Source organism: Pristis pectinata, chromosome 22 (assembly GCF_009764475.1).
Source record: "Pristis pectinata isolate sPriPec2 chromosome 22, sPriPec2.1.pri, whole genome shotgun sequence".
In the NCBI taxonomy this organism is placed as follows: domain Eukaryota; kingdom Metazoa; phylum Chordata; class Chondrichthyes; order Rhinopristiformes; family Pristidae; genus Pristis; species Pristis pectinata.
This window is the reverse complement of record NC_067426.1, coordinates 8,752,438-8,773,397: the sequence shown is the minus strand read 5'-3', so window position 1 is coordinate 8,773,397 and position 20,960 is coordinate 8,752,438. Positions and strand designations below refer to the sequence as shown.

At 40.5% G+C, this 20,960-nt stretch overlaps 1 protein-coding gene and 1 pseudogene across 1 annotated transcript; both read right to left on the bottom strand.

The window, feature by feature from the left end:
* Positions 1-3,333: 3,333 nt before the first annotated feature.
* Positions 3,334-20,921, bottom strand: rpa2 (replication protein A2). Its single transcript, XM_052036315.1, has 9 exons — positions 20,774-20,921; positions 18,407-18,525; positions 15,326-15,427; positions 12,464-12,577; positions 9,540-9,614; positions 7,103-7,213; positions 6,307-6,429; positions 4,375-4,469; positions 3,334-4,292 (listed from the first exon to the last, which is right to left on the bottom strand). The coding sequence occupies exons 1-9, from the start codon at positions 20,787-20,789 to the stop codon at positions 4,208-4,210; spliced, it is 840 nt and encodes a 279-aa protein (XP_051892275.1). The 5' UTR covers positions 20,790-20,921; the 3' UTR covers positions 3,334-4,207.
* Positions 16,501-16,595, bottom strand: LOC127581904 (uncharacterized; annotated as a pseudogene).
* Positions 20,922-20,960: the final 39 nt, after the last annotated feature.

The window sequence follows — 20,960 nt, the reverse complement described above, 5'->3', positions numbered from 1 at the left end:
CTCCACTCTAAAGGGAGGGAGGCAAAAGACGAGAAATTATAGGCCAGTTAGCCTAACATCAGTGGTTGGTAAGATATTAAGAGTCCATTATTAAGGATGAGGTTGTGGGGTACCTGGAAGCTCAGGATAAAATAGCCAAAGTCAGCATGGTTTCCTTAAGGGGAGAACTTGCCTGAGAAATCTGTTGGAATTCTTTGAGGAAATAACAGGCAGGATAGACAAAGGAGAGTTAGTGGATATTGTTTACTTGGATTTTCCAATGGCCTTTGACAAGGTGCTGCACACGAGGCTGCTAAACAAGATAGGAGCCCATAGTATTACAGGAAAGGTACTAGCATGGATAGAAGATTGGCTGACTGGCAGAAGGCAAAGAGTGGGAATAAAGGGGATCTTTTCCGGTTGGCTGCTGGTGACTAGTGGTGTTCCCCAGGGGTCAGTGTTGGGTCCACTACTTTTCACATTATATGTTAATGATCTGGATGATGGAATTGAGGGCTTTGTGGCCAAGTTTGCAGATGATACAAAGATAGGTGGAGGGGCAGGTATTGTTGAGGAAGCAGGGAGTCTGCAGAAGGACTTGGACAGGTAGGGAAAATGGGCAAAGAAGTGGCAGATGGAATACAGCATAGGGAAGTATGCAGTCATGCACTTTGGTAAAAGGAATAAAGGCATAGACTATTTTCTAAATGGGGAGCAAATTCAGAAATCAGAGGTGCAAAGGGACTTGGGATTCCTAGTGCAGCATTCCCTAAAGGTTAACTTTCAGGTTGAGTTGGCAGCAAGGCAAATGCAATGTTAGCATTCATTTCAAGAGGACTAGAATATAAAAGCAAGGATGTAATGCTGAGGCTTTATAAGGCATTGGTCAGACCACATTTGGAGTACTGAGAGAAATTTTGGGCCCCATATCTAAGGGAAGATGTGCTGGCATTGTAGAGGGTCCAGAGGAGGTTACAAGAATGATCCCAGAAATGAAAGGGTTAACATATGAGCATTTGATGGCTCTGGGCCTGTACTTGCTGGAGTTTAGAAGGGCGAGGTGGCGGGGGGAGATATCATTGAAACCTACTGAATATTTAAAGGCCTGGATGAAGTGGACATGGAGAGGATGTTTCCAGTTGTGGGCGAGTCCAAGACCAGAGGGCACTGCCTCAGAAAGATATCCCTTTAGAACAGAGATGAGGAGGAATTTCTTTAGCCAGAGAATGGTGAATCTGTGGAATTCATTGCCACAGATGGCTGTGGAGGCCAAGTCATTGGATATATTTAAAGCAGAGGTTGATAGATTCTCGATTAGTAAGGGTGTCAAACGTTATGGGGGAAGGCAGGAGAATGGAGTTGAAAGGGAGAAATAAATCAGCCATACTCTAATGGCAGAGCAGAATCGAATGGGCTAATTCTGCTCCTTTGGTCTTATCATGGAAAGTGGACGAGTGCCTTGTGTAAACAAAATGGGAGTAAATTTTTAGGACCAGGAGTAACCGATTTAGAATGATGTACTGTACCAATTACTCAAAAACAGACAAGTGGATCACAGCACATTTTGTTGTACCTCACTATTCATAACATGTTTCCTTTTACAAAAAGTCTCCTTTTAAGATCATTGAGGAAAAAAAAATACTTCAAAGAACTCCCAACAGCAATTTCAAGCCCCCAACTATCTACTGTTTAGGCCTCTGTTTACTAAGATATACATGCTGCTTGTCCTACATTTGCACTTTTATCATGAGCAACATTGTTACCACTGATAGCTGAAATATAACAGGTCTGACAAGATATACTGTACATGTAGCTATCAATCTGCTCAAATGTTCTTAGCTCCATTCATGATGCCTAGTCCTCAGAAATACACTTGCATTCTCCCACTTAGGATGCTGAGGGTGGTAGTAGAGGGTTGTTTTCCAGATTGGGGTCCTGTGACCAGTGGTGTGTCACAGGGATTGGTGCTGGTTCACCTGTTGTCATATATATTAATGATTTGGATGAGAAGGTAGAAGGCATGGTTAGTAAGTTTGCGATGACACCAAAATTGGTGGTATAGTGGACAGTGAAAGTTTGTGTAAGGTTTCGGCAGGATCTGGATCAACTGGAAAAGCAAGGAAAGGAACAGCAGATGGAATTTAACAAGTGCAAAGTGATATATTTTGGGAAATTAAACCATGGCAAAACATACACAGGGAATGGCAGGGCCCTGGGGAGTGTTGTTGAACAGAGGGATGCAAGTACATAGGGACTTGCATGTACAATGCAAGGGATTGCATTGTACATGTACAGGAGTCAGAATATCATGTTAAGGCTGTTCAAGATGTTGGTGAGACTGCATGGAGTATCTTGTGTGGTTCTGGTCACCACATTATAGGAAGGATGTGATTAAGCCAGAGTGTGCAGAAAAGATGAGGATATTGCTGTGACTGGAGAGCCTGAGTTACAAGATAGGCTGGGTCAATTTTCCCTGGAACGAAGGAGGCTGGAAGGTGGCTTTACAGAGGTTTATAAAATCAAGAGGGTCAGCAACAGGGTAGATGGTCAAAATCTGTTTCTCCACCCCCCCAGGGTAGGGAAATTTAAAACTAGAAGGCATAGGTGTAAGCCTAGAGGGGAGATTTAAAAAGGGATACAAGGGACAAGTTCCACCCCTCCCCCCCCCACAGGCGGTGGATATATGGAACAAGCTGCCAGAGGAGGTGGTAGAGGCGGGTACAATTACAACATTTAAAAGACATTTGGACAGGTACATGGATAGGAAAGGTTTACAAGGGATATGTGCCAAAAGCGGACAAATGGGACGAGCTCAGGTAGGCTACTTGGTTGGCATGGACAATTTGGGCCAACTGAGCCCATTTCTGCACTGTACAACTCCTATGACCATTTCCCCTGCCACTGCCCCCAATTCTCATTCATCAAGTCCAAAGAATGAAAAATTGAACATATGACACGTAACACGGTCACTGGCACATCTGCCTGGGAAGCTAACCATTCCAGACAAAACTAGGAACGTTTGCAATGCTACTACCTTATTTGAAACAGAGCTTTACTGTCATACTACATTCTCTCATCACCAAGGCAACCTACTTCCACCTTTAAAATGCTACCTATATCTGCCCCCAATCCCACCTCACCTGCTACCGAAAGCAGCATTTGTACATTCTGTTCTCCACTTCCAGTGCCGCAAATTCAAAAATTACTCCAACTTTAGAATCTGTGCAATCTCAGTGCATCCATTGTTGGCAGCCATCCCTTCACCTGTCTATGCCTTAAAACTGCTGCATTTTGTTAAATTTATTCAATTGTACATAATTGCAAAATAAATAAGTTTAAAAGGCATAGAGGTAATAATATAATACAAAATGGTTTATTGCTTTATTATTCTAACATACAAAGTAAAAATCTTGTTTGCAATCACTTACACCAATAACACCATTTTTTATATCTTTATTCTATGTCTAAACAGCTTTATACAGTTAAAAAGGACAAAAATTCTAGGGAAATAATGACTGAACAAAACAAAAAACTAAATTCCAATTGCTAGACTTCCAGATGTGTGTTGTGACAGCATTTGGGTCCATATTCAATGACATATTAATTTGGATCCACCATAAATGTTATGAAACTACAAACCTGCCTTTCTCCAAAGTTTTCTGGACAACATATGCACTACATAAATTAGTAGCAGTTAACAACATCTAGCACACTTTATCCAAAGGACATACAAGGGCAAGTGAAACATACTTTTCATAAAACCATGGTAATTTTAACAGATGTTCACAATTTGGGGTATTTGCAAAGTTTAGTTATCTTTTCAGACTGTAACCAGTTAAATTATATCAATGTATTTTGTTACTTTTACAACTTTATACAACTAACAAAAAAATGCTTACGAGACTTGGTGCTTAAGACAATTTATACCTCCATTTTAGATCCAAGCAGTAGCAGCGGTATAATTTCCTCTACTATGGCCTTAGAGACACGATGAATCAGATAACATGCTGCAATACTATAGAAGAGATATTTGGAAAGGTCAAGAACATTTTTCAGTCAAGTTGCTGCATTAAAATTATAAAACAGAACCCAAATAAATTGCATAGCAGTATCACTGTTCCCACTTTCAAATTCTATTTAAATTTACCCACACTTTGTGCAGTATCCAAGAAATGGACTCTGCAGGTTTTGGAACAGTTCATGTACTAAAAGCATCCTCAATTCACATTTATTCAGCATCAGTTGATCTGAAGTGATCCTCATCCACTGTAGAATAAATGTGTCCTTCATTGCTCAGAAATTCCACAGCTTGCCTATGTAAAACAAAATTGCAACCATCAGAATTTGTTTAACATAAATTTATTGCAAGTATAAGCTAAACAAAATGACACTAACTTGATAGCAACAATGTTCATATTCTTCAGTGTTCTCCTCATGTAGTCAATGCTCATGCCTTCTTGTTCCCGGCAATTTCGAATTAAATTCAGTACCTGAAGGAACATTATTTTGCCATCACAAAAACATGCAGCTCAGTTTTCAATTGCAAATTTTACTTCCTTTTTTTAAAAAAAAGATAATTTAATTCAAAAATAGCCCAGTATAACAATAGTATAATTAAGGCTATAAAGCAACTAAAAATGTCTCACCACAATTTCAGTTATTATCACACTGTAACAATCCAGAGTGGCAGGGCAGGGGAAATTATGTTAAAGGCATTTATTCAAGTTTCCTTTCCAAAAAGGACACCATTTCTGTTAACATTTAGGTAAAATTAAAGTATTAATTTGTATTTGCATAATTACAAATAACTGAGCCTCATTTAGGACCAACATGGAGCCTTCTGGTGCTGTCAGGATTAAAAGCACATGGTTGCAAGATAAAAAGGCATGGGCGTGTGATTTTCCTTTCTAAAACTTACTTTGAGACTCATGGGCATAACTAACAACTGCTGCATATAGCACTAACTCACATTTGGTCTCTCCACAAAGAAATTGTGAAATTGTTCAAAACAACATACAGGTAGCAGCACACCAGGAAACATACTAAATCAGGACCATGCAGTTGCCAACACAACCTCAATCAAGCAAGAGTAGCTTTTGACAGTTTTCTGCATAGCAACCAGAGTAAGGCAACAGTCCTATTTCCCTTGGCAAGTTACCAAAGCAACGTGGCATAGATTTAAAGTCATTGGCAAAAGGATTACTGGGAAACTGAGGAATTATTTTTCCACCCAAAAGGCAGTGGGGTCTGGAACTCTCTGCCTTAAAGAGCAGTAGAAGCACAAGCCCACACCACATTTAAAAAGATGTGCATGTGCATTTGAAGAGCTATGATTTGTATGGCTACTGACCAGGTACAGATGGGATTAGTCTGGGTACCATCTTTTCAACCGGCACAGACATAAGCCAGGGGGCCTCGTCATTAATTTTCTACAATTCATTTCCCAGATGACCTCTCTGATGTAGTGATGAGTGGCAATTTAAAGGACATCACAGAGATCTGCCGCAGATGTTTGGAAAAATCTTACAAGCAAGTCGAGAGTCAATATGACCTTGGAGAGCAGTCTTTCCAAGAGGCTGGACAAAAATGTTTCCACAGCATTTCAAATATCTTAGTAATGACAGCCTTGGAAAACATTGTTCATCAGTGTGATATAGACTATGTGGGAGTAGTGTTTTTGCAGATGAACACATCTATGCCTCTTGGCCCAAGGTCCTCAACCCATTTTGTGTGCTTAGTTAACATAACCATTCCCCTAATAGTGGAGTGTTGCCAGTGGCATCTCTATGGAGACTCCCATCAAGTATCTCAACAAGTGCTCAAAACAAAACTGCTCTGAAGTTGTACAAGCAGCTTGCATGTATTTCCAAAGTTCCCCATTCAATTCTTCCTATATCACTAGTGTCCCCCAGTAAATAGAATTGGGGTGTTCCACAAAGGTCATATGTAGAAGTCAAAACCTCCAATTTATGCCAGTAACAGAGCATGACTTGTGCCTTCATTAGGTGTACAAATGACAACAGGTAAAAGATTAGTCACACCAAGGCAGAGAAGGATGAATGAGCCTGGACCAACTTCCAGATGGGCTCCAAGGCTCTAATTCCCCTGGAAATGATGGTAGGGCAATCTAATCCAGGGACGTGAGGGGGGCAGGGATGCAGGGGAAAGAGACAAGATTTGGGTGAGAGTCATTTTTATGCACCTTTACAGAGAAGTCAATTACAATGGATATAATTTCCAAGTATAGATTTTGGCTAAACAATGTGCATTTAAAAGGAACATAAAATGTAATGTTATTAGAGAAGGCTCATGCCTAGTTTGTTTTACCTGACTTTGTTGACTTGTTAGACCATTCATCAGTGCATCATTAGCACCAGCATACATTCCAACTGCTCCCACTTCATTTCGCATTGAACTGTGCAAAGCTGGAGCAGATCCTCCAGGTCCAGACTAAAGAAAAATAGACGTGCAGACAAAGCTTCATTGGATTACAGCCTTGAATGAATTTCAACAGTGCTGAGTATTTTTTTTACATTGGCATCCATTGCAAATGAATGAGCATTTTTCTTTCCCCAGTACTCAATCCCCTAACCTATCCAATGTCTCCTCTCCTAATGTGAAGGTGCTGAGTAGTAGCAAAGTATGTTCCGCATATGCAAACATCCCTTCGCTGTAACCAAGATGAGAAAAGTTACATCCTAATTGGCTTTGGGAATTGATCAAACAGCCCTGAATGGTCCACAATTGTTCTTGTGCACTGAAAGAGATTAGCAGTGATGCTCCTTCCTTAGCAGGAATACAAGGTTGTTGCATGGGCATTTCAGATCACTTAATATTCATTCCACTAATAGAGCTCTTCCACATACCTCCGCCCACACCTTCAAGGTGAATTAGTCAGTCAGGAGTAAATGGGATTGTCAATATCTTCGCTCCTGACCATTCCCCAAATGGAACACATTTCTTTTCCATTTCATACAAAATACCTGAAGGGCAATCTTGCGGCCAGCCACAATTCAATAACCAACAATAATGAAGTGCAGTACAATTTCTCATTTTGTTGCCGAGCCGAAGGTTAGGTACGTTATGACAGAAGGCCCAGTTTCATAGATATTTTTGTACCCACCTGTGGTTTGTTCAACAACAAGTGGGCCTGCACCACCTCCAACATGTGTGATGTTAGTTCATTCATGTCTTCCAAAGGCATTATCTTAAAAGCTACCAAGCTCTTCTTGTTCTACCAAATAAGTATAAATGCCACAAGATCAGAAAGCCGTTGAAACAAGTCATACAGGATCTCAAATAGTGTTCAGAAATTAAATACTTTACTGTAAAGCAATATAAACTTTTTTTTAAAAAGCAGAAGACTAATGGAATTTAGAGTCAGAGTACAGAAACAGGCACTTCATGTCAATGCCAATTATCAAGAACTTGCCTCCTGTCTCCATTATCCACTCAGGCAGTGCATTCCAAATATTAAACAACCTCTTGGTGAAAAAATCCCCAAATCTCAAGACCTTACCCCTTACCTTAAAGTACACTGTCTAGTTAGAGGCATCTCTGCAAAAGGGAAGTCTCTCTCACCATATACCCTACGTCCCTCATTATTTTGTATCCCTCTGTCAGCACCCCGACAGCTTCAAAGAAAATAGATCCAACTTATTCAATTTCTCAAGTGAAATATTCCATCCTGGTGAACTTCCTCTGCATCCTCATCAGTGCAATTACATCCTTCTCATAGTGCAGCAACCAGAAACAGAACTAAAATGTTTTATAAAGTTCCACCATAACCACCCTGCTCTTGTATTCTATGCCCCAGCTAATGAAGGCCGGTATCCTATATGCCTTCAACACTGTAATGCTGCCTTCAGGGATCTCTAGATATGAACACCAAGGTCCTTATGCTCCTCAGTAGCATAAAACTCTATTTGGAAATCACAGTGGTTTGACCTCTGACTTACCAGGTAATGTTTATCCCATTTCCTCCCATTCACTGGGGCCCTAGTTCTTGCACTCCTTCCCTCATGTCAAGACCCTGGTTCCCAGGCTCCCTTTAAACTTAATGGGCTCACTGGGAAATTATAATACTGTGTAACATCTAAAACAAAATTAAAAATTCTGTTAGGAGCACTAAAAATAACATCCATTTGTCTAGAAAATCTGCTAATCCAGCACAAAAGTCCAGTGTGCTGGTTTAGTTTTACTATACTTCCGAGGATCTCCTCATTCACTTTGTATAGCCTAACCTTATTAATCTTTCCAAAACTCATCACCTCACATGCTTCAGGGTTAAATTCTATAGTTGCTCTACCCGTCTTACTAGCAGATCAAAATTGTTCTATTGCCAAAGACCTCACTACCAACACCAATTTTTGTGTTCATCTGCAAACTTACTAGCAACAAGTCATTCTTCCAGATCGTGAATGTACATTATAAAAAGCAGGAGTCCCAGCACTGATCCCTGCGATACACTACTGGTCACAGGCTTCTAATCACAAAAACCCCCATCCATCACCTTCGGCCTCCTATTAAGCCAATTTCAGATCCAATTAGCCAAATTGCCCTGGGTCCCATTGCTCTTGCCTTCTGGACCAGTCTCTCAAGTGGGACCATGTCAAAGGTCTAACTGAAGTCCATGTAGGCTACATCAACCGCACTCTCAACACTTATCTCTTGGAAATATCCAATACAATTAGTCAGAAAGTGTCTCCCCTTAAAATCTCTGCTGACTATCCATATTTTCTGCCTCTCCAAGTGAAGATTAATCTAGCCCCTGAAGAGATTTTCCCCCCTCAATAATTTCCCTATTATAACATTAGAATCTATGGCTTATCCTTGCTATCCTTCTTGAATAAATGTACCATATCTGCTGTCCTCCAGTTATCTAGCCAGCTCTCGTGTCTGGAGAAGATTTGAAAATTTCTGTCAGGGCTCCAGCAATCTCCTCCCTTACTGCCCATAGCAGCCTGGGATAAATGTCATTATGCCTTTAAGCCTACTAACACACCCAATATCTTTGTCAATGGAAATGTGTTCTGGAATTCTACCACCCTGCCCTGAATTTTCCCCAATTACAACACCCTTCCAGAGCAAATAATGAATTTGTTTTGTCCAGACTTCAAGATCAGGGACTGACCATCAGAATTAACAGTTTAAATACTGTTTCTCTCCCTCAGAGAATTTAGTTCTTTTCTCCAAACAGCAACAAAAAATATCAAATGCTTCATTTATTCAGAAATACATGAAAAACCAGGACGACATTCAAGCTAACCATAATTCTGCAAATAAAATTTGCCATTTTTAAGCATAAAAATGACAAGCATTGTGGTACAGATTTTGAAGTTACAATAACAGGAAAAAGCATTTAAATTATACGTTCCTTACTTAAATAACAGTAATTAGAAGGAATAATGAGAATAACAATAGAACAAAAAGCATTATTTTCAAATCCAGATATCTCAAGATACAAAAACCGACCAAGTTTAACAAACAAATATCAACTGGACAAAGATCTACAAAATATCAATGCTCTTCATTTAAACAATTACACCATTGTGCATCACCTGGAATGATCGGAGATGTCCAGCTATTTTTACATAGGTGCCTGGAGGAACCACAATATTCTCACTTCCAGCTTCCTGCATTAAAATATGGAAAAACAATTAGAAGTAAAATTACAAACACAGTCAAGAGCAAATACAAACAAGGACAAAATAAAAGCACACAAAATTAAGACGGCCATGTTTGCGGCTAAAGGGAAAGAAAGTTGGTATCGCATTACATCAACAACAAAATGCACCTTGTTATTCAGTAATAGGGAATAAAGTATTATGCATTTGGCAAAAAGCAGCAAATCGAAGTGTGTTAATGACTAAATTATAGAAAATCATTCTCCAATGTTTGTGTTGGGTGGGACCGCCTTTATCAGGTTCCACTCAAATCTATCAAATTGTGACTGTTGCAAGGGCATCATTTCCTGTGGGACCCCACAAATGACCTTTCCCTTAAATATCTATGCAATTGCTTTTATAAAAGTTCTTCTATCACCTGCAGATTACAAAACACATTGTTAAAAAGGTTTCTCTTGCATTCCCATAACTTCTCCCCATCTCTTCAAATGTATCCTTGGTCTTTGAATCATACAACCAGACAGCTTCTATTTACCCCTAAACATTAGGACTTTGAACACTTATCAAATTTCTCAATTACTCCCCCCCCCCCCCCACCCCAAGGAGAAAAACAAGAGCTTTTCCAGTCCATCTTTGTAGCCAAAATTCTTCATCATTGGAACCATTCTAGTGAATCTTTTCTGTACTCCTCTAGGTCTTTTACCTCTCTAAAGTGTGTTGACCATAATTGCGACAATACTCCAGTTATGGCCTATCCAGTACTTTACAGAAGTTCTACACAACCTCCCTAACTTTTGTTCTCTGCTCCTGCATCATTACCTCTGGAGACCCCAAAGATTTATTCTTAGCCTTTTTCTCTCATTAGTGAGATCATTCAAAAACATGTGCACAGATCACCCACATCTGCATCACCACCACTTAACCTTTCCTATGCCACCAATTGTCCAACATCAATGTCCCATATTGGGAAGAACGAAGCAACTGTGTTGGTTCCTCCACAAACACCATTCCCTGCTATTAGAAACACTTTCCACTTCTTTATGTTATCACCTTCTAAATGTCTCTATTAACACATCTGACTGAACAACCCTTACAACTCATCCCCATAAGCTGAGGCCAGGGTTGAAATCATAAATATTTTTGTCCTATCAATCCCTCCCACCACTTCTGATCGAACTTAATTTTTTTTTTAAACTCTTTCCCAGTTCTGATAAAGGGCATCTGAGCTGAAACATTAACTCTTTCCCTAGATACTGCCTAATCTGCTGGTTTTTCCCCAGCATTTTCTTTTAATTTCATATTTCCAGCATCTGGAGGTTTTTGATTTTCAACTCCAATGCCCTCCCTAGCCACTGTTGCACTAGCCCAGGCTGTTTGCATTTTGGATATCCTATCTCACATGGACTCTGTATTTGCTCCTTCATCATCAGTGCACACTTCCATCTCCACTGCGTCTCAGCTCACTTGCTGCTCAAATCCTCAATTATTCCTTTGTTATCTCTGGACTATGGCAAGGCTTTCTAGAGCATTTTCCAAACTTGCATATGCCACTAATCAGAGGTTCATTCAAATTTCACACCATAACCTGCTTGGCCACTGGTCCAGCACACTGCAAATTTGAAAAAAGAGATTTTAAAATCTCTCCAATGTCTTGCCCCACTTTCTCTGTAACCTCCTTGAGCTTACAACCATCAGGTCAGTACTCCTCTAATTTTAGAGCATTTAGTTATTAGGCACTTTAATCCACTCAAATATGTTTTTGTACCTATAAGATACACTTTAAAGCACATTCCTTTGACAAAGTTTTGGGTCACTTAACAAGGCTCGAGGCTCAACATCACATTTGTTGGATAGCTTTTTGAAGGACCTCCAGATGTTTTACTTCATTTCAGGTGCCACAAATGTAAAATGTGCATGGGTACATGCTGAAACTACTCATTATAAAGTTTACTCATCATTTGAAATCAATTTAAATTTCGTGAATTCAATACTTTTGAATATCACTCTCTGTTCTGCTTACATTGTTCAGTTTGAAATGGTAATTCAAGTTATTTTTAAGTACAGATGACTTTGAATCAACAAGATTGGATCATATAATAGATTAAGACTAAAAGTTGAAAGAATTATGAATCTGAGAGGCTTGGGGGAATTATACAAAGCTTGAGCACATAGGACAAGATGGGTATAAAATAGTACTTAGTAATAAGCAATGGAAAGAATTAAAGAGAAAGCTTAGAGATTTCAAACAAAGCAAGATGAAAAACCTTCAGGACAACATTTGTTGAAAAGTCAGAGAATCTTTGGTTTGCGTGCAGACATATGCACTATAAATTAATTATGGTGAATCTGTACAAATTCTAGCTTAGACTTTCAATATCACATCATTATGGAATGGATCTAAAAAAGATTTTCTAGGAGATAACCAAGAGGTTACTGTTCTCAAGGTGTCCCAAGAAATTTAGGCACTTTTCTTCAGTAGAGTTATGAAAGGTTATGAACAGTTTAGAAAATAACACCATATACATGTGTACAATGTAGAATTCTCTGCTGCAAACACAAAATCATTAATTACTATAAAAGCAAAAGAGATAATTTACAGAAGAAGTTACAAAAGCACTATTATATTCTATCAGAATTCTACAACAGCAAAATCATGAGATTTTATCTCCAATTATCAGCTTCAACTACTTAATAAATAAGTTAGCACATTTGTATATGCCATCTTTTAAGAGTGTGTGCACTGGCACAGAATTAGATATTTGGTGATCTGAAAAACAAACTGCACCAGTCATTTGAGTTCATTTAAGGGGCTGAAAAAGAATGCAACACTGAGTACATCATGTTGTTTATTAACTTACATCGGTATCCACCCACTGTCTCACATCCATGGGGGGTCCTGTCATGTCATCCAACTTGTACAGAATATTCGTTGGGGCTTTTTCTGAATCTTTGATCATACCAACCACAGTTACCTGCAAAAAAGGAAATCATTATAAAATAAAAATAGAAAAAGTTGCATGCAATCAGGTCAGAAAGTAGATGTGGAGAGTATTTCAGTATGTCCAGTTTTTATTTCAGATTTTTAGCATCTGCAGTTTTCCTTTCCTCTAACTTGTATTACAAGCTGCTCATTCCACTAGATAAAATTTAGCAACATTCAACTAAAATTTTGTCAATATAACTCGTCACAAGTTAAATCTTAATTTTTGCAAGATTAAATATTACCGTTCTCTCAACTGCTTTTAAGGTTTCTGTTACTACCCAACTTAGAGTAGGGCATTTCGTCTGTGACTGTACAACATAAAAGCATTCGCTGGTTACTCAGCACCTGCAAAAAGAGTAACTGAGTAATTATTTCAGGTCCACTGTCCATAACGCAATGTCCTCAACACTGGAGAAATCAAATACAGATTGGGTGACTGCATTCAGTTTGCAGGAGTGACGCCAAGCTTCTGGTTGCCTGCCACTTTAATTCTCAATCCCACACCCAGTCTGAACTCTGTGGCCTGCAATTACAATGAGTTTTTTTCCTCCATTCGAGGGAAGTAGGCTTTGCAGGCCAAGCCAAAATTTAATTGTTGATCCCTAGTTGCCCTTGAGATGGTGGTGGCGAGCTGCCTTCTTGAACTGCTGCAGTCCTTGAGATGTGGGTATACCTACAATACTGTTAGGCAGAGAGTTCCAGGATTTTGACCCAGCAACAGTGAAGAAACAGCAATATATTTCCTAGTCAGGATGGTGCATGGCTTGGAGGGCAACTTCCAGGTGGTTGTTCCTATGCCTTTGCTGCCCTTGTCCTTCTAGCTGGTAGAAGTTGTGGGTTTGAAAGGTGCTGTCCAAGGAGTCTTGGTAAGTTGCTGCAATGCATTCTGTAGGTGATACAAAACTGCTACTACTGTGTGTTGGTGGTGGAGTGAGTGAATAGTTACAGAAGAGGTGCCTGTCAAGCAGAGTGCTATGTCTTGTATGGAGTCAAACTTCGAGTGTTATTGAAGCTGCACTCATCCAGGCGAGTACTCCATCACTCCTGGATTGAACCTCGTAGATGGTGAACAGGCTTTGAGTTAGGAGAGTTGCTCACTGCAGGATTCCTAGTATCTGACCTGCTCTTGTAGCCACATTGTATATATGGCTACTCTACTTCAGTTTCTGGTCATTGGCAACCTCCAGGATATTGACAGTGGCGGATCCAGTGCTTGTAACGCTGTTGAACATCAGGGGCTGATAGCTGGATCATCTCTTGTTGTTCCTCAAGCTTGCATTTGGACCAACACCTCATCTTCTGTCTGGGCACATTGCAGCCATCTGGGCTCAATATAACATTCTCTAACTTTAGATAACTCACTCTTTCTGTATAAAAACTGACCATTTTTACATGTTATCTATCTGTTCTTTCCTCCCTCCATTAGTATAGCTTGGCCTGCTGGGCATGTTCCACTGCCTTGCAATTAGCAACACACAACACAGATAAAGCAGCTCAATGTGTTCCAAACAGCCACATTAACTCACTTGGTCTTGCCCTATCGCAGATATTCCCCCTTTTTATCGACCCATCCCTCCCCCAACTTTTCTGCAACCAAATTAGTTTTCTCTTTCCTAGTTCTGATGAAGGGTATCAGACCTGAAACATCAAACTTTGTTTCTCATTCCACTGATGCTGCCTGACCTTGAGTATTTTCTGTTTTTATTTCAAAACTACAAAAGTGCCTTTTTCAATAACCAATTGTCTTTTAAACCTGATTAAAATAACTATATTTTTCCATTTGGTGATGGGCTCCATCAAATAGTAATCTTTCCACCCTCATCTGAACAGAAACAGTGCTCCATGTGATGCATCTGAGAATTATTTACCTTGCCTTGCTTAAACAAGCTGGAAAAGATTCTGAACAAGCCATAGGGACTGCAAAATATATTATATCTACACATACACACATATATATATATATATATATATATATATATATATATAAAAATATATATATATATAAAAAACAAAAAAGAACTTGGACAAGAAATAGGAGCAGGAGGTCATTTGCCCTTCAAGCCTGCACCTCCGTTTATCAAAGATCCTTTCTTTCCCATCCTTTGCTTTCTGTCCAACAACCAGTTTTCAATCCATGTCAGTATATTGCCCTCATCTCTGTCTAACCTTGTTACCAATTGCCTTTGTTGAACATTATTAAAAGCCACCTAAAAATCCAAGTATGCAGAATCCACTGGCTCCCCTTTATCCATTCTGCTAGTCACATCCTCAAAGAACTCTGTCAATAGTTAAAAATGATTTTGCTTTCATAATTCCATACTGACCCTATTATTCATTTCAATGTGTTCAGTTATTACACTTTTCATTATAGATTCCAGCATTGTCCCTACTACTGATGTTTACCAAACTGAATGACATTTTTTCTTTAATAACGAAGTGACATTTAGTACTGCCCAATCCACAGAAACAATTCCAGAATCAATACAATTTTGGAAAATGATAACTAGTATTTACCAACTCTAAAGCCACATCTTTCAAAACTTTGGGATATTGGTCACCCTTGAAATTTATATTGTGTACTGTGTATATTGTGTACTTCTGGAGAATTAAACAAATAATCTCAGGTAGAAAATAAAACTGTTACCAGAAAGATGTTCACCAATAAATTGATATCATTTTAAAATTACTCTAAAGATATTGAATCCAGGTATACTTAAGAGCTGAAGTTCTCATTCACCTGGGACAACTCCACCTCTCCAATTCTGAAAATATCCTCTGTTTGTGTGGCAGACATCAGCTGTGACACTGTACAAGGAACGATTTGCTGGGTCCGAGATCTCTATTAGAGTGAAAATAAAGTTAATCCTACAAGGCTATGGCTCACCAGATCCCTTATAACATGTTTAGAGAAGTAAAAACAAAAGTTCATTCACATTAAAGGATATGACTATTCACATACTGTTGCCTAAGCAAGAGACTATTAGTCTGATGGATCTTAAGTAACGAAATCACATTTTTGATTAGTGACAATGTTCTATCCTTAAAAAAATTTGATTTTTTTTAATATACTGTATTTTAAGGAAGATACTATTCTTACTAAATCATTACGGATGTTTGCCATAAATAGCTTTACTAATAAAGATGCATTTTATTTGCCTCATGCTCAGTCAGGGTAATGACTGCAGTGTTACAATACAAAAATACATTCCTAGGATACCATAATATTTCATTGTAACTGTAGTCAAACTGTTTAAACCATAGATGGTTTCACATTAACCATTTTGTTGCTGTTTAAAAAAGTGCAACCGTGCTGTTAAAATTATCAATAAGTAACAATGTTGAATTTTTCCTAGACCAACATTTTTCCTTAAAATGTAACATTGCAATCCACTGGTTAAGAATGTTCAAAGTCTACACTAGGAATAGGTAATTGGTTTATTGTCACATGTACTGAGACACAGTGGGGAAAAAAAAACTTTGTTTTGCATGTCATCCGTAGTCATTTCAAAACGCAAGTGCATTGAGGTGGTACAAAGGGAAAAGCATAACTGAATAAAGAATATAATGTTACAGTTACAGAGAAAGTGCAATGCAAGTCGATAAATAAGGTGCAAGTCCACTTAGTCCAACCCAACAGAGCACTGAAGGAGTTATGGCACTCTTGATCCTCCAATCCAAACACTCATGGATGCAAGCCCTTCTATTTTTAAAGAGGTATCTGCTTGGGCTGTGCACTGCTCTACTGGGACCCTGGCTCAAACATCTGCAATCCACTGGCCCTCTAGTCACTCATGGTTTGGTCTGGGAGGTTGCCTGAGAGAGCAGTGGGGAGCAATGTGACTGCTCACCACTGAGATGTAGGATTCAGTCTGCATTCCATCACTTTTTTCAAAATTTTTTTGTTTTTAGTTTAAAAAATGTTTCACAAATTTACATGTCATCCTTGCACAAGGGTAATACTTATCTTCTATATTATTCCTGTGTACGTATACATGCTGCCAAAGCAGTGAGTAGGGCTATTTTGGTAAATAGTGTGCTCCATCTGCAAGATGTGATGGAAGCTGGTATCACCTGGCTGCAAAGCTCTCCCCAGCCCAGAGATTTCTTTATGGTAACCTCAACACAGTCCCATGAGTTTTCACCAAAGATAAAACTCTGGGCCGAGGAGAGCTGTTCAGTCAGCGGGAGAGACAGCAACTTCTATAATATCCAACAAGAGGTGAAAAAAGAATCTGTAGGATCCAGGAGATTTGTCAATACATGTAACAGGTGTTTCAAATCCCCAACAGCTGAGCCTTATACTGCACCACTGAGTTGCTGTACTAAGCAGGCTGAAACAACAGTGGCCCTCGCAGGCAGCCTCTCCACATCAAGCCTATGGTCAATTCTTTTCTGCATGCATGCCATTAGAGGGCTGGGATTCACGTTGGGTTCATGTACAGTAGTGCATAGCAACAGGAGGGTAGTGATTCAGGCCAGAGCCCAGCACAGCATCAGGAAGGGCAAGTGTTCACCCAAGGTTCCTGGCACAGCAACTACACATCCTTTGATAAATAATGCTATAATAACCCATTTTGGTGGTCTTGTTCCTGGAAAAATATCCCCACTGTTAAGCAAGGAACCAACATACGACAGCTTTGCATAAAGACTTTTTACTGCATCTAAATTATCAGAAAGAAAATCAAGAAATCATGTCTACAAGTTTGCAGATGATACCACTGTAGTAGGCCGCATCTCAAATAACGATGTCAGAATACAGGAAGGAGATAGAGCGCTTAGTGACATGGTGTCATGACAACCTTTCCCTCTACATCAGCAAAACAAAAGAGCTGGTCACTGACTTAAGGAAAGGGGGCAGTATACATGCACCTGTCTGCATCAATGGTGCTGAAGTCGAAAGGATTGATAGCTTCAAGTTCCTTGGAGTGAACATCACCAATAGCCTGTCTTGGTCCAACCACATGGACACCATAGCCAAGAAAGCTCATCAGCGCCTCTTCTTCCTCAGGAATTTGGCACGTCCCCCTTGACACTCACCGTCTTTTATCGATGCACCACAGAAAGCATCTTATCTGGATGCATCATAGCTTGGTATGGCAACTGCTCTGCCTGGGACCACAAGAAACTGCAGAGAGTTGTGGACAGAGCCCAGCACATCATGGAAACCAGCCTCCCCTCCATGGACTCTGTCTATATCTCTTGATGCCTTGGTGAAGACCCCACCCACCCAGGTCATTCTCTCTTCTCTCCCATCAGGCAGAAGATACAGGAGCCTGAGGGTACATACCACCAGGCGCAAGGACAGCTTCTATCCCATGGTGATAAGACTATTGAACAGTTCCCTTACGATGAGATGGACTCTTGACCTCACAATCTACATTATGACCTTGCACGTTATAGTCTACCTGCAATACACTTCCTTGTAGCTGTGACACTTTACTCTGTATCATGTTAGTTTTTTTCCTGCACTACCTCAATGCACTGTGTAATGAATTGATCTGTACAAACTGTATGCAAGACAAGTTTTTCACTGTACCTCGGTACAAGTGACAATAATAAACCAACACCAAAAGTGACCAAATAAAAAGCTGTTATTTTTGTTCAGTTAAAATGATAGCCAAAAAGGGGAAGGGGGGCTGGGGGAAAGGAATCTAACTTGGATATTCTAAAGATATAGCAAACACAAATCAGTGCAACACATAAGGCTGGCCATTCAAACAAGACCAACAAGATTTTCCACATTTTGAAGAAACTTTACATTTTGCCCCTCAATTTTAGGCTGCACCCCAGAAGCAAATTCTATTGATGAAATACTTACAGTTTTTCTGTCACTCTGGCTACCCCCAGCTGGAGAACCAAATCCTCCAGGCGACTGCATGTAGCCCCCACCTCCTGCACCAGTATCTCCAAAGTTTCCATAACCACCAGCAAAAGAACCTAGTAAAATGGGTTACAAATCAGTTGTAGAAGTAGAATAATGCTGTTTCATACAAGGACAATCAGTCTGAAATCACTACCTACTGTCCTTTCCAAAGAGGATTTCTCCCCACCACTCTGACATGGTCATCAATGGTAAGTCCAGCAGTTAAAACCCATCTCTAATTGCCCTGGAGAAGTTGTTGGCAGCAGTCCTTTTGCCGCTGGGTAGGAGTTCCAGGAACTGGAGCCACTGATGAAGGAATGGCAATTTATTTCCAATTGAGGATGGTATACAACTGAGAAATCAGTAGGTGATGGTGTTTCCACATCCCTACTGCCTTTGTCCTTCTTGATAATAGAGGTTGTTAGTTTGGAAGATGCTGTCAAAATAGCCTAGGTCTTTTACTACCACGCATTCTGTAGATGGTGCCTCAGTGGTGGTAATGAATATTTAGGAAGGGATGGGGTGCCAGTCAAGTAGGTGCAATTGCATCCATGCAATTGCAGAGTATTATCAAGCTTCTGACCGGTACCTTGAAGATGGTGGAAAGGCTACAAGGTGTCAGAAGGCAACTCACTCGAGCAGCTTTTGCAGTCACAGTATTTATGCAATGGTCCAGTTGAGTTTTTGATCAATGGTGACCCACCCAAGATTTGGTAAAGGGGTGCTTGCTGACAGCCATGCATGTGGATATCAACAGTAGGTGACTAGATTCTGTGTTGAAGATAGTCATGAGCTGACACTTTTGGTGCACTGTTATTTGCCTTTTATGTGCCCATGTTTGAATGCTGCATTCAGGAATGGGCTGCTTCTTTTGCTGAGTTGCAAATATAACTGAGCATTGTGCAATCATCCAGTCGACCTCAAGATGCATAGTGATTGATGAAATAGCCAAGGTTTGTTGAGCCTAGGATACTGCCTTGAGGAAACATTCCAGTGTACATCTACAAAGTTTTGTAATGTTACAGGAGGAGGTCATTCAACCTATTTGGTCCACAAAGCTACCAGCAAATCTCCAGGATGTGGGAGGAAACAGGAGCACCGAGAGGAAACCCACAGTGACAGGGAGAACATGCAAACTCCACTTAGTCTAGATAGGTAACTGTAGCATTACCTATATCAATAATAGATTCCAAACCCTTGATTGCTACCACCAAAGTGCACGTTATTAACCTCCAAAAAAGACCCTCTTCCTTTGAACAGAGTATATAGAACATAGAACAGTACAACACAGAAACAGCCCCTTCAGCCCACCATTTCCGCACAGACCACAATGCCAATTGAACTAATCCTATCTGCCTGCACGTGATCCTTCTCCTGCTATTCCCCACCTATGCATGCATGTCTAAATGCCTCTTGAACATTGGTGTCATATCTGTTTCCACCACCTTCTGTTTAAAAAAAGAAACTTGTCTCATAAGTCTCCTTTAAACTTTCCTCCTCTCAGCCTAAGCTACGCCATCTAGCTTTGACATTTCCAACCTGGGAAAAAGACTATCTACGCCCTTCCTAATTTCATAATCTTCTACCAGGTGACCCCTCTGCCTCCAACACCCCAGGGAAAACAATCCAAGCTTGTTCAACCTCCCCTTATAGCTAATATCCAATCCAGCCATCATCCTGGTGAGCTTCTTCTGCACTCATCCTTTCCGCACAGCAGCAACCAGAACTGCACACAATACTCCAAATGTGGCCTAACCAAAGCTTTACACAGTTGCAACATGATATCCCAATTTTAAGTCTTGCAAATGTCAACACCTTTTTCCCCTTAATGCTAATGATTTCATTTAACCAGGGTTCGTCACGTCTAAAAGTCAGTCTGAGCGTCCCCTCCCAACCCCAGTGTCCCCATTGCTGTAACATTCTATATACCTTGTACAAAGGAAGACGGTTGTGGGTTTTTTGTGGAGGTAACGATTTCTCGTGCACTTTGGTGGTAGATGTCAAGGGTTTGGAAAGTGTCATTGATATAGTTTAGGTAGGTAACCGTCCCCATTTGGAGATCATCCCTATCTTCTACTCGAGACGGTATCCCTTCTTTACTCAGCCCAGTCCCATCCCCACTATGCCCCCTCCCCCAGCCCAGGCCCAAGGCCCTCCAAAGACCACGGGACCGCCCATTCTCACAAGAGTAAACTCCCAGCCCCATCCTACCGACAGGAGCTGCACACTTTCAGCCTACCACCTCCGCCCACACCAGAGACAGCGGGTAAAGTGCGGCAAGCCGGCCCCAAGCCCCATCACACAGGCCGGGGCAGCACTCACCCGCGCTGTTCCACATTCCCCTCAGCGAGCGCTCGGCGGACGAAACCACGCGCGCCGGCCAGCCACAACCCGCCAAGCAGGCTTCGTGCAGCAAGCGTCGACTCAGGCGCCTTCGTACTCAAAGCCTCTGCCAATCGCTGGCTGCGATGGCGAGGGGTGCTGAGACCGCCCCTTTAGACCTATGCAT

Coding starts and splice junctions, on each gene's coding strand:
- rpa2 (XM_052036315.1), bottom strand. Junction 9,615..12,463: donor GACAGTGGGTGGATACCGAT/GTAAGTTAATAA, acceptor ATTTTAATGCAG/GAAGCTGGAAGTGAGAATAT. Junction 4,470..6,306: donor TAACAAGTCAACAAAGTCAG/GTAAAACAAACT, acceptor ATGTTCCTTCAG/GTACTGAATTTAATTCGAAA.